General features: G+C 38.5%; 1 protein-coding gene across 3 annotated transcripts in view; it reads left to right on the forward strand.

Moving 5' to 3' along the window:
* LOC143423111 (uncharacterized) overlaps window positions 1-12,954 on the forward strand; it is a 69,901-nt gene that overhangs the window by 14,075 nt on the left and 42,872 nt on the right. For all 3 annotated transcript variants that reach the window (XM_076894201.1, XM_076894202.1, XM_076894200.1), the window contains exon 2: window positions 2,516-2,606. In XM_076894201.1, the coding sequence (XP_076750316.1) occupies window positions 2,517-2,606 (90 nt within the window). In that variant the 5' untranslated portion in view covers window position 2,516. The remainder of the gene's footprint in view (window positions 1-2,515; window positions 2,607-12,954) is intronic.

The following is a 12,954-nucleotide window of genomic DNA, read 5'->3' on the forward strand; positions in this document are numbered from 1 at the left end:
AAAGAAAAGAATGAAACGAACGATGGGAATCGAGTAATAAAATACCGATAGGTTCGATGGTAGAAAATGGGTGAGCAGGAATTGAATGGGCGATGGTAATGAATAGCAATGCAACGCAGCTGAGTTTAACGGTATTTCGTGTGCGGTCGACGATCCACGGCTGATCTTGATCTTCCTCCTCTCTTTGTCGATCTTCGCGCCAACGGAGGAAAGAGGATCGCTAGAGCTCACGATCATCACGACTGCCAGCGTATACTTGAGACGGCCTTGTTAGATCCGCCGTTTGTCAAATCCTAGAAACCGGTTTTTTATTATTGATTTTAAAGAATCAGCGACATTAGAACGCTTACAAATGAATGAATTGAATGTTTTATATCGTCTTGAATGTTTCAATAGATTTCAAGTAGCATATTTCAAAGTAATTTCTATAAAATCGTAAAACACCATACTAAATTATGCTGGCATAGTTAATTTCAACAGGTCTTCTTTACAGAATCCTCTCCTTTCCTCACAGTTTTAAAAAAATTCTTTTTTCTAAAAATATTTAGAATCTGTTAATTTAACTTGTTCTTTATTATCTGACGTACCGATCTGAAAAATTGTGTTGAATATAGTTTAGCGAGAATTAAATTGCTGTCCGCGAATAAGCGCACTCTAAACGGAAATTGTTTTCTATCGAATAATTTCCAACAATGCATCGTTAAAACTTTCTAGAAAGATTGAAAGCTTCAAAGGAACTTTTCTCTACTATTAAGCTAGAGGTATCTTTTCCTGGAGAATATTTCTATACGGTCGTGACGTAGTGGGGATATTTAAATGTTCCCATTTGTATGCACTCTCTTACTAATACATCGTACAATACGAAAACTTGATAGGCAATGGTACGTAATTTCTTGTCGAGAGAAAGTGACGTGCAACATTTATTTTGAAAGACGAGTACTTCGACAATTTCTAGTTATTGTGAAATGTTGCTCAGATATTTTTTAAATATATTTTTCTCGTTATTGTTGAACAAAAGATCAAAATGAAGAGCAGTAGTTAAAGGAGTTAAAGGGAAGGTTGCTGCACCCTTGACTGCACTTGTAAGAACGAGGAACCAAAATATTTGCTTGTCAAACATCCCAAGGCATTTCCACAGCCCTTTATAATCGTACTTATAAAAAAGTAAACTTGAATGCCGAGGATACTTATGCGTACATAAAAACTTGCCACGAACGTAAACATAGTTGAGCAATGGGATTGTATTTAGGAATGGGTATGTTTTTTAAGGAACCGGTATCAGGTGGTCGTATTTTAAGAGTACGATCGTGACAGATTCAGGTTTCCGCCAAGTAAAAAGGGGTGGGGAATGGTTATGGACGTTTTTAAACCTTTCCGCCTTGGCCTCCTTTCGAGATGTTACTCTTTCAACAATTGAGATTATCTACGACGTGTACGACGTGGATTCAACTGAAACTGGTCATGTAAGGTGGCTAACGATGTTTACATTTACGTAAACGGGAAATTAGACGGTAAATTGTCGCCTCTCGGAATATCACGGAATAACGATCGCGGTATTATTAAATGACAGCGTGTCACTTGCTGTTATTTTTAATGGAATAAATGGAGAGGAGAAGGCGTTCTGGCACAGCGTAGCGGGGTAAAAATAAGGCTTTGATCGATCTTTTTGATATAGAAACGAAGGGGGTAATTGGTTATTCATCCGTGGCGGCGTAAAAATAATCCGAACCGAGACAAGATAGCCTGCTGGTAAAATTAATATCAGAGGTAATTTCGATCCTACGCACGAAAATGGGGAAGCTTTCTGCGTCACGTTAAACAGTTCCGGTCGGAAACATATGGTATCGTGTTTGTGTTATGGTGCTTATACTTGGCGAGAATTATACGCGTTGGTTAATAGAACGAGAATTGGACGAGTAAAAGTGAATTTAAATGTAGGAGGCAGTGCTTGACTTTCACGTACGTTTCATAGTTGTTCGCTTATAGGGTGGCTTGGAAGAAGGGATGAAAATTACAGAACTTAGAGTATATGTAGCAATCGAAAAGATATTAAACGTGAATGCTACATAGATAACCGATTTAATTGATTAAGAACGTTTGTAGAAGGTTGAGGTCACCAAATGTCACCACCTTCTGACATTTTTAATTTCTTACTCAAGAACTCTACGTTATAATTTGACAAAAGTTGTAGAGTCACTTAGAAACTTTAATTAGGTCAATGTACTATAATTTTTTCATAAAAGTTTACGGAAACAAAATGAAAAATAGTAATTGCAAAGGGCTGTATGCTTCATTTTACAAAACAGTGCTTCTGATTTCGCCTGTTCTGGTTAGGTTAATGTTGTCAGAATAAAGTATCGAATTTTTTACATTGCGATTAATTAAAATGATACCAATTGATAACATTTTACACAACTCAACAATTATACTGATGCATTTTCAGATTCCTTAATAATCTTTTTCATCGAGGCTTCAGATGTGTAACATTATTACAGATTATTTCTTTTCATTGCAGAATGGCGCGAAGATTTTCGTGGTGCACGGTGGTGGCATTGGTGGTGCTGCTTTTCGTCACAACCGAAGGTCTTCGTGAACGCAATACTCAGGTAAGTGAAACATTATCTTAATAAGGAGGTAAGCAGAAGCTAGCAGTTTCCAAAGATTATATTTGGATAACAAAAATGAATGATTAATTTCAAATATTAATACAGTAATAAGTCACTGTTTTATGGAACGTTGAATTATGTAGGAAGTACATTTACATAAAACTGATCGAAGTTTATTTAGAAAAGCGTCATTTAAATGTCATTCTCAGTGATCAAGAGTTAATTTATCACATTATTTTATCATTCAACAAGGCATTAAATATTCAAGAAGCTTTCGTTATCTCATCGTATTTATTTAAGCATTCAGCGTAGCAGAAAATATATTTAATATTCCATATATGTATTATCATTTGTTCTTGATATTTAGCTTTCAACATTTACATATTACATCTCTGTTTTGTTTGTTAACAAACAACAAGGACACGTAATCTCGTGCCATTTAAAATTCTCTCTTATCACTTCTGATTAAAATTTACTTGGAGGGTCAGAGTTTTTTGAAGTCTCTCGACGTCATTGAAAAGTTTGTGCAACTTTTCGTCGACTTCGCGGATCGCTCCACGATTTTCTCCAGCAACGCGATTTTTCCTCTTCAAAACGTAATCAAAGAGCCTCGATTTCATGTCAAGGATACCGCGTTGCGTTTAGTGCGGTGGCGGTGTTAATTCATTTTTCATTCTCTACTTTTCTGCGAAGGCTATCGCACCGCTGGAACGGATTAATCCTTATAATTTGAATCGAGTGCCGTAATTGAACCTGCATATGGATAATTAACCATCGAGGAAGCGAGTTATTTGTAAAAATGGCCTACGACAACCGCGCATATCGGAAGAGAAATCCTTGCCGGGCATATCGTTTGGGATGCGACGCGCTTCTTCGCTTCCTGTCGTTAAATCGTACCCTCGATGTGTACGTTATCCTAATCGTGTCACGCGACGTGGAAAATGTATACTCGTGTCGACAGAGATTGAGGAACAAATTAATCTTATATAAGAAAACAAAATAATCTTATGTAATTGTCGATAAGTGTCATTAAATGGTACGGATGAGTTATTACTTTAATGACACACATAGACATCTGGAAATGATAAAAATCGCCTCCAATATAAACATTATAACACAGTTTGCTATAACATAAATGAAAAGAAAAAGTAATCTTTCAGCAGATTTATTCACAGTACTTGCTTACTTCAATAATCTAAATTTTTCCAATAGATGAACACAATTGTTCAATCCGATTGCGTTAGTATAGCCTACAGTGGCGTTTAGGGGTTAATTTGGAAAGGGTAAATTTTAAATTAAGTGAACGTACAGGAACACGTACGAGCACAGTAAATTGCCGGTTTCCACGGTAGAACGTCGACCCGATAAGCTATTATTTCGCGATTAATCGAACGCAAAAACCGATTAGCCGTCATCAAGGAGAGAAAATCGTAATAGGAAAAGAAATTAATTATATCACTTGGAAGAGGGGAACGCGAGGTTGGTTTCTTGATTGATAGAAAGCGAGTGGAATCAGTGGATTCACTTTCCATGAAATGAGTGTTAATGGAGTCCCGATTCTCTTTTTCCACTTTTATTTCATTTTCTTTCCTACTTTCTTCATCTTCCATGGTAGCACGCATTCAAACGATCATGTTATTCAGTGATTCGTTAAAAATATTCATACAATTGTTTATTTTTTAGAGTCTCTGTACACTGTTTGTTTTACTTGAAAGAGGTTCGAATAGTATTCGATTATATAACATTTGATTGTATATTATACATTATACAGCATAGAAAGTTCAATATATTGTTCGTTTTACTGCAACGGTTATGTCAGATCTTACTAACGGGAATGTAATTCAAACAGTAATGCACATACGAGACTTGTAAAGGTGAGGAAGTAATAGTATTTTAACTTACGATGTATTTACGATCGTTGTGAAGAGTTTACACGTAACTTGACTTTATCGCGTTTACTTTCGAATTACCATGCAACATTCACGAATAGTAATCGTAATGATGTCATGCCAAAGCATCTTAATGGTTACCTCATTTTTATACAGACTTACGCTCTTCGTTTTCACGGTCATGTAAATTTCAACTTTGAATCGCACATGATTAGAAAATTTGATTCTTGCATTGGTTAATCCTCATCAATCCACTCGAATGCAATTTTCTTTCAATTTGATTAGGATTTTCTCGAAGAAATCTTTGTGTTATTCGACAACAAAGCACGTGCGCATTCTGTTCGCGAATGGAAAATTGCATTTCCAATATTTGGGATTGGTATTTTTAAAGGAGAACTCTGATCGGATCAATTTCAATCACGTTTCACGAGTCGAAGTTTATTTAGGAAAGTGGAGTTACAGAAAGTGAAGCGGAGGATCGAGAATGTCCAGTGGTTAAATCGATTTCTCCATGGTATTCGCAGTACAGTTACGATGAAGATCATCTCGGACGTTCTACGATTCTTTCACTGCAAAGGTTATCGAAACGTGTTCCTCGCCTGTAAAAAATGTTCGCCGCGAATCCTTTCATCGCTCAGCTGTAGTTATAAACGCGGCATCTAACCACGTATCGATGATTGGAAAGTTTTAACAGTAAAGAGCAGTTAAGAGGAGCGTAAAGCTGCCAGGTGCAGTTCAAGTGGTTGATATAAAGTATCATTCGAAGAGGGAAGCATTCCGTGTACAATAACATTTTTCTAATTAATTCTCACGTAAATTGTTCGACGACCATTGATAACAAATTTGAAGGCTGATCGAAAATAACAAATTATTAGAAAAAACAAATTTGAAAATTTATCAGATCACCTGTTGCAATGTGCTTTTATTATACGCATTCATTTTTTCCTCTAAAACGAAGCGTCAGATATTATTTCGTTGTTATTTTAACCCATGGAATAACTTCTCAAATTTCCAACTGAAAATTATCGAACACCATGTATACCATTTGAACCCAGGTCATTCTAAGTGCACCGCTTACATACAGTGACTCGCACATTCGCTCACACGTTTCTAAATTATAAGAATCATTCGTTTTCCTTTGCAAGAACTTGTAATTTCTCTCGGACACGAGTAAACGGAGTCTTGCCCCCGCGCATTTCATAATATATAATATAAAATTTCACAAGAATCTGCAATCTGTATCATTCAACTCGACAGATCTGGCCGCGCGCCTCTCACACGGTAGTATCCCCTGACTCACCGTAACTCGCAAAAACAATGATATTTCCTAAGAATCCCTAATTTGTCTTGCTCTACCTTCACCAGCCACCGTCAACTCGGACCGTAAATTACCAGACCTAATTACCTAAATCGTGTCATACATCAAACGTCTCGAATTTCGATCGCATTCCCGTCCCATTGCCGCGCGTTCATCGGTACCCCATTACGATGCCATTTCGTATCGGGAGCACGAACCCATCGATCAAAGTCCTCTCCCGCCATCGAGAGTTCGACATACTCTGTCCTTTCGCTCTCTGCAGTGATCGCTTCCCTATTCCCGTCTCTTCTCATCGAAAACGAACGTTTCGAGAGTGGACCACCACCCGGGAGTCGTCTCACGCGAGCCACCGGAAGCTGCCCCCCTCGTACGAGCTCGCTCGCGTCCCGCTGTTCTCCGGAAATGGCGCGAACGCCAATAAAAAGGATTGCGTAGCACGGTCCGCGAGCGAACCCGCGAGCGTATCGCGGCGTCGAAGTCTGCTCGATGGCAGATAGCGGACAGATACGCGGATAGAAACGATCGCGATGGAAAAGAAAGGGAGGAAGGAGAGGTGCAGGTTCGCGTGGACCACGCCTAGTCGCGCGCCGGCCTCTCGTAACGAGTATAATGCAACGGGTGCTCGTAAATTTCGCGGTTCCCCGGCCTTTATACAGGTTCTCGGGTGATGGGCGACGGGACCCCAGAGTAGGGCTCAACCGGACACGATTATGCGTGTCATTGAACGGCGATATTGTTGTACGCGCTCTGGGGCTTTGTATTTGTCCGGTATGAACCCTTTCACGGTGGATTAACGTCCAATGAATTGACGGGGAGCATGGGAAGGACGAGGTAAGAACCGTTCGAGTCGCTCGGAAGCTAAATCGATCACCTACACTTTGCGTTATGTGTACGTTATTCAGGTCTAGCGTGGATGATTGTAAAGTAGCTGCATGGAAATCGTGTGGTAACTTTTGTGGAATCGATAGGATTTAGAGATATTTTTTTACATTGCGATACTTTTTCTGTTCTGGTTTTCAAAGAACCTATTAATATTTAGCTGATATCATGATGGATAGTATTTAATTTTTTTACTGGATTGTGAAAGAGTTGCAGTTTGATAAAAAGTTGTGTGTACCACGATTTGTTTGTAATGTCTCATTAATGATTATCGATGTTTATTAAAAGATGGTGGTACGTGTGTTCAAAAACTTTCGTAGTCATTCTGTTACAGACGATGTTAATTTAGACAAAAGTGCCACAATCGGTACCTGCTTGTTACTATCTTGAGACGCATCTACTTTTAGAATACGCGTCTTACGTTTGATTAATTCCGGATCAATCATCCTGGAGGGTAAAATCCTCTCGACTATCGTTTTATCGATCAATTCAGTTCTCACGGGAGAAAGCTAGAACTCATTTATACATAACTCTTATTTGTTTCAATTAAACCTTCTTAAATCGAATCTATCTGCAAACTTGTCTAGTGTCCACCGTGCAACTTCCTATCCTTTTTAAATAGCAGTCGTACCATAAACAACATCCAATTATTTAACGGAATACCTCATTCCTCTTTAAAACGCGGCACACGTTCTCAGCTCTCGAGCACAGCTTAGAAAATACTCGCCTCTCAGATATCGATCAGACTTTTCAGAACGAGAAAATTCCGTTTTACCCACCCGTTACATTAGATACTCGGGTTTCGCTCGTTTATTAAACTTTATACGTCGTAGCCAGCGCGCATTTCATGGGATTATCCGCTCTAAATTTCGATACGGCGTTTCTGGGCGGCGCTCGTTAGACACGTTAGGCTTGTGGAAACAAGCGACAAAGTCGACTTAAAGCGACCAGTTCCTCGGTTGCAATTACACTAAACGCGACTAATTAAGTTCGACGCGTCGGTCTCGATTTTCACGTGACTCGAAGACAAGCGATTTTCGTGCTTCTTCCATCCGTGAGAACGTCTCCACGGACGTTGGGTATTTAGGGACAGTTTTACACGCTCGAAAATGTAAAACGCGATTAGATGCGGCAGCGACAACAATTTTTGCAGTCCACGTAACGGTTTGACTGTCGCGATTTAATCGGTTTAACGCTTTTTAATTATTCGCGTCTGCGTACGTATTGTGAAAGCCTTGTCCGGTCTTTTGATGTGCTCGTAATAAACGTATAATATTTCTAGTCAGAGTGAGAGGAGGAATGCAACTTGTCAAAAATAACCGGTGACCGACTTTCCGCGATGGCAAAAAGCACTTACGTCTTACCAGTGGCGAACACTGGTTCATTAATAGCGAAACGTGAAACGACTAGGCCTGTTCGATATGAAGGTTGTGAACGTGAATTCACACGTGGAATGGTTCGAAAATCGAGTTCAATTTTCCACTTCGTTTTATGGTTTGAAAGGATCTTGGAAAGAGATCGGTCTAGGAACGCGAAAGTAGGGGTTGTACCCTTTAAAATGGCCGCAGATAGATTGTTGTAGACGATTTCGTTTCGCGAAGTTGCAACAGTTTGGAAATCGGCTATTTTTGTAGTTAAACTTTAGCAAGTTTTAAATCATGTAAAGAAAGATACGTATATATTCTCTTTTTCAATATGTGTTCACTAAAATTCTTAATGTTGCGCAATTATCCACGTTGTATCAGAAACCAGTTTCACGCCGATAAGTGGCTGTTAGTTTTCTAGTCTGGCGACTCCAATTTTTTCAAATTGCACAACATTGTTCAGTTGCGATCGTTAAGTTCACACCAATTTCTGAATTAACTTCAAACGTGTACAAGTTCTCATGGAATAGTACCAACAGCTTGTATTTCCATTTCGATTACGATCAAAGCCCAATATCCTTCGCGGATCTCCTAGCCATTAAGTTGGATTGCATAGAGCGGCTCTGAACAGCGTCGAAGAGTATCATTTGTTAAAAGGAAAAAGAGGAAAAATGTGGAACGAATGTTGCAACGTCAGCGGTTTTCGAAGAAATCCTCAGTCCTGTTCGATCTCCCGATCCTCGAAGGATTAACGCAAGATAGAAAGTCGTTTCGCGTTTCGCAAATGCGTCTGGCATCGTGTGTATCTTCGAATCGACGAATAACACGGTCACGTCGTTATCGAGACCTCTCGCGAGCATTCGGCATATCGCAATGCCTGTAGAAATATTAATGGCTCCTTTATACGGTCGTTAATGGAGCTTTTACGAAAAGGTCGGACGGTCCCGATGGAAGTAAACGCACGTCATCCGCGAACCTTAATCTAAATTACACATCTATTACAGGCGTTGCTTCCCGTGTTACGGCACGACGTATCCCTTGCTCGGTTTTGCGCAATCGAACCGCAACGCGAAGAGAAGAAGCGGCAGGATGAGGTCAGCGGGTTCCGTTTCGCCGACGGACGGGTCAGTTCGACGGCAAGGATGTAACTGTAGCGCATCTTTCGTAGGTTTATGGACTTAAGATTGATCGCCCTCATTAGTAACGCCGATTTCTTGGCTTTCAGCCTTGAACGAGTTGGACGAGGTGGCATTTAGCTAATTACTTCTGAATTGAAGGAGACTATTGTGGTAATAAAACTTCGACTTGTCATTTGGAAATTTTGGAAACTACGTTTTCCATCCATTGTTTGATAGCATTTCTTGGGGTTTATTAAGCTATATTTAAATAAAAACTATTGCTCTTATGAATTAGAATCAGTAATGCCATCGCATTCCGACGTTTTAATTGCTTCAAAGAAGAATAGCAACATTAGTTGAGAACTCAACTTCAGTTTTCTCGATACATAATTTATTTTCAATTTTTTTGCATACGAAAATTATCCTTTGCTTGGCTATGTACATGGATTTTGTGTACTGACTTCAATTTAAAGCCAATAATGATCATAAAGAGACAAATAGAGAGGGGAGATGCCTCTTCAGTTTAATTAGTTTAGGCTGGTCATTGGAATTAAGATGCAATTGCATTGTACAAGGGGTGTTCGTGTCTGCACAAGTGCGTGAGAACGCAGAAAACACGGTCCTTTGTTTCACTCGAGAACACAAGCAAATCGCGAAACCTTGAATAACGAAAGTCATCCGCCTATGGACACGCGTGTTATAATGATGATTCGCGGTAAGCCGAATTAAAATTGCGCGCAAAATAATTTGCAGCGAAAGTCCGCCGACTTCCTCGTCTACCGCCAACTGTTTCACTGCCATTAAATTATGCAGGATCACTTGGCGCGTCTACTTTTGCACGCATTGTATGGATATTTTCATCCGAGATTCAATTAACCAATGGTGAACACCTATTCGTATGTAAATTGCGGTCGTCTGCCTAACAATAGGAGAATTCTTATTAAAGCGGCTAGGTAGTAGTAAACTTTGCGCGACAGCGTCTAAGAAAAAGTAAAAATAGAAATTGTATATAATCATATGTGAAATACGTGATAATGTATATGATTCATATTGCTTTTTAAATATTGAACGATGTTGCAAATGTGATCTCTACTTTAGACGAATCTTCGCTCCCTCCATTTACCTCAGCCTTGTTTGAGATCATCCATGTATTGTAAAACAACACAAATTCTCCTTTTTTATGTAGGAAGTTTTGAATTAATTTCGTGTTTCAATTTAGAACGTCACTGCGTTTGCATATAATTATGTCTAAAGTTGTTCAACTGATCAAATATTGCAAATCAATATTTATCAGATCAAAGCCCATTTAAAGTACATTTCTTCTTTCAAAATACAAGTATCTATCGAATTGGCTTGCACGGATATAACCATCAGTCGTTGCACAAAAGGAGCTTCTCTGAAACTCGTAAAATCGTTCAACTGAGCAAACATTACAGTACAAGATTTTCCATTCTCGTTGCCTAATTGAAGTAGCCACGAAGTATTTTTCCTCGCAATCCTTTGAACATCTCACTACCAGATGGCGGATCAACGTCCACAATCGTTGCCTAACAGAAATTTCTATAAAGCTTGTAAACTCAGCTGACTGTGCAAACATTGCGTATATTACGGTGAAACGTCTTCCAATTTTGCTCGCTTGATTAAAGCATATTACGAGCATACTTTCCTGACGAACATCGAGTATCGAGTAACCAGATTGTGTGTATTAACCGGTCACTCGTTGTACAAGAGAAATTTCTGCGAACCTTGGACATAGAAACGACAGAGCGTCGAGTGTGAGGAAAGGATTACGCAAAAAGCGTTTATCAATGTGGAACGTTTTTTACAACTCTCGACGACGCTTCGCAACGTCCTGTTACGCATCGTTCATCTTCCTGGTCGCGTATGAATAATTATGGAAGCCATTAACAAGATCCCGAGCATCGATCCGCGGTTTTGCACTTCGACTTGTAGAATAAGGTGCACCCCCCAAGGTCGTCTACTCTTACCACGGGATTTCTACTGTCCTTATCGGTCTCATCAGAAGGATACGCGTATCCTTGATCGATTCTGGATGAGAGAAAAAATTGGAGCGTGCCAGGAATTCGCGAATTCGATCGATGGTTATTTCCTGTTGCCCCTAGATGGATTGGTTGGGGCGTACCATCTAGTTTTTAATTAAAAACTGGTTTTGCGTAAGTTAATGAGGTTGGTATTTATTTAGATCGTGTCGCAAGTTAATTAGAGATAGGAAAGTTTAATGTTTACGAAATCAAGAACGAAGATTCAGCGAGTAGGTAAAACATGTTTCTTTTTAAGTGGTCTTGATTTTTTTAAACGTTTTTGTTGAGATGAGATTTACTGAAGAGTTTTAAAATGGAGAATAAATCTAATTAGAGACATTATAATGGATGCTTCAAGAGGTTGATGTTGAAAGGTAATCAGGACCTATTTTACTTAACCATATTCTCACTCTCGATGTTCTCTGTTTAATACAATATGGATGACTGAAATATCAGGAATATGAATCGTGGAACTTATTAATTATTAGAACGAGAGACTACGTATTAAGTTCGGTTTAGATTGTGAAACAAAAGTACCATAATGCGCTGTTTGAGTAACGTTTGGTTGTTAAGCAACATTCAAATAACAATGTTATTTATGTGACAACAACGTACTGGTACGTTCTTTATGGCATAATTGCTTCGTTAGTCGTTTTTTTTCGTTTTGTAGTGGGTACAATTAAAATACCTCATAAATTTATCTTTGGAGCGCTATAACGTAATTTTTTATAATAATGTAGGTAATTCTATGTAAAAAGATGTCTTTAATTCAAAATCTGCTTTATCCTGATATTCTGGCAGGTATCATGACTTAATAGCGGTTACAATAGCTTAATTAACATGCACACTTAAGTAACAGCTTTATACGGAAATGCTTAATCACACGAATTGTGTATGAAGCAATCAGAAACGCGTGAAAGGTAAAAGGCCAACGGTATTGGCAAAAACTTATCTCGGCCAATCAGCAATTACAGATATAAAAAAATGGAAGCATTACAATTTTAATTATCTACCTATTCACCGAGTAACAGTCTTACTCAATAAAGTACAGAGATGGAAGAAACATGCCTTAATTACTCCTTTTTGCAACGTTTCGCATAACACACAAAAATAAATTGCACGAAACAGAATTTTTATTTTTTTGAATAAATAATTTCTAGTAACCATTTTAGAGGTATGATTTCTTATAAGTACGAAATCTTTATTACATGAAAAATACAAGAAGGGTGAAATAAATTATATTATTTTCTTCCAAGTTAATTATTTTATTTAATTATAATGTGTAGTGATAATAAAAATTCTAGTTAGACGAATATGTCAAGAAATCAGTATTCTATGATCTAAAAATCTATTTAAATATTTATATCGTCCAGTTCTACTCGTGGAGCACTACAAGTTCTATTTTAAGAAAGAGAAATTGTCTCGTTTATTTAACAGTATCGATCAGTAGTGTCATTAATGATCAATAGATTCCGTCACCGGAACTTTCTTGTTCCATCCGCTACTAAACAACTAGTTTAAGATGGGAACCAAAAACGGTTAGTTACTTATACGTATGCCTTGACTCTAAATCTTGCTACAGGTGTAGTTACATTCAGTATGTCTCATTGCACTAACCTGTTGCATTGCCTGCATTCCGTTGCATCACTCTTGTACCAGTGGTTGCTATTAATGCGTTGGAACGAGTTATTTTGCGGTTTGCACTGACGGTTATCCCTTTGATTGTAATCGAGAGGGA

The sequence above is a fragment of the Xylocopa sonorina genome, chromosome 4, assembly GCF_050948175.1.
Source record: "Xylocopa sonorina isolate GNS202 chromosome 4, iyXylSono1_principal, whole genome shotgun sequence".
Lineage (NCBI taxonomy): Eukaryota > Metazoa > Arthropoda > Insecta > Hymenoptera > Apidae > Xylocopa > Xylocopa sonorina.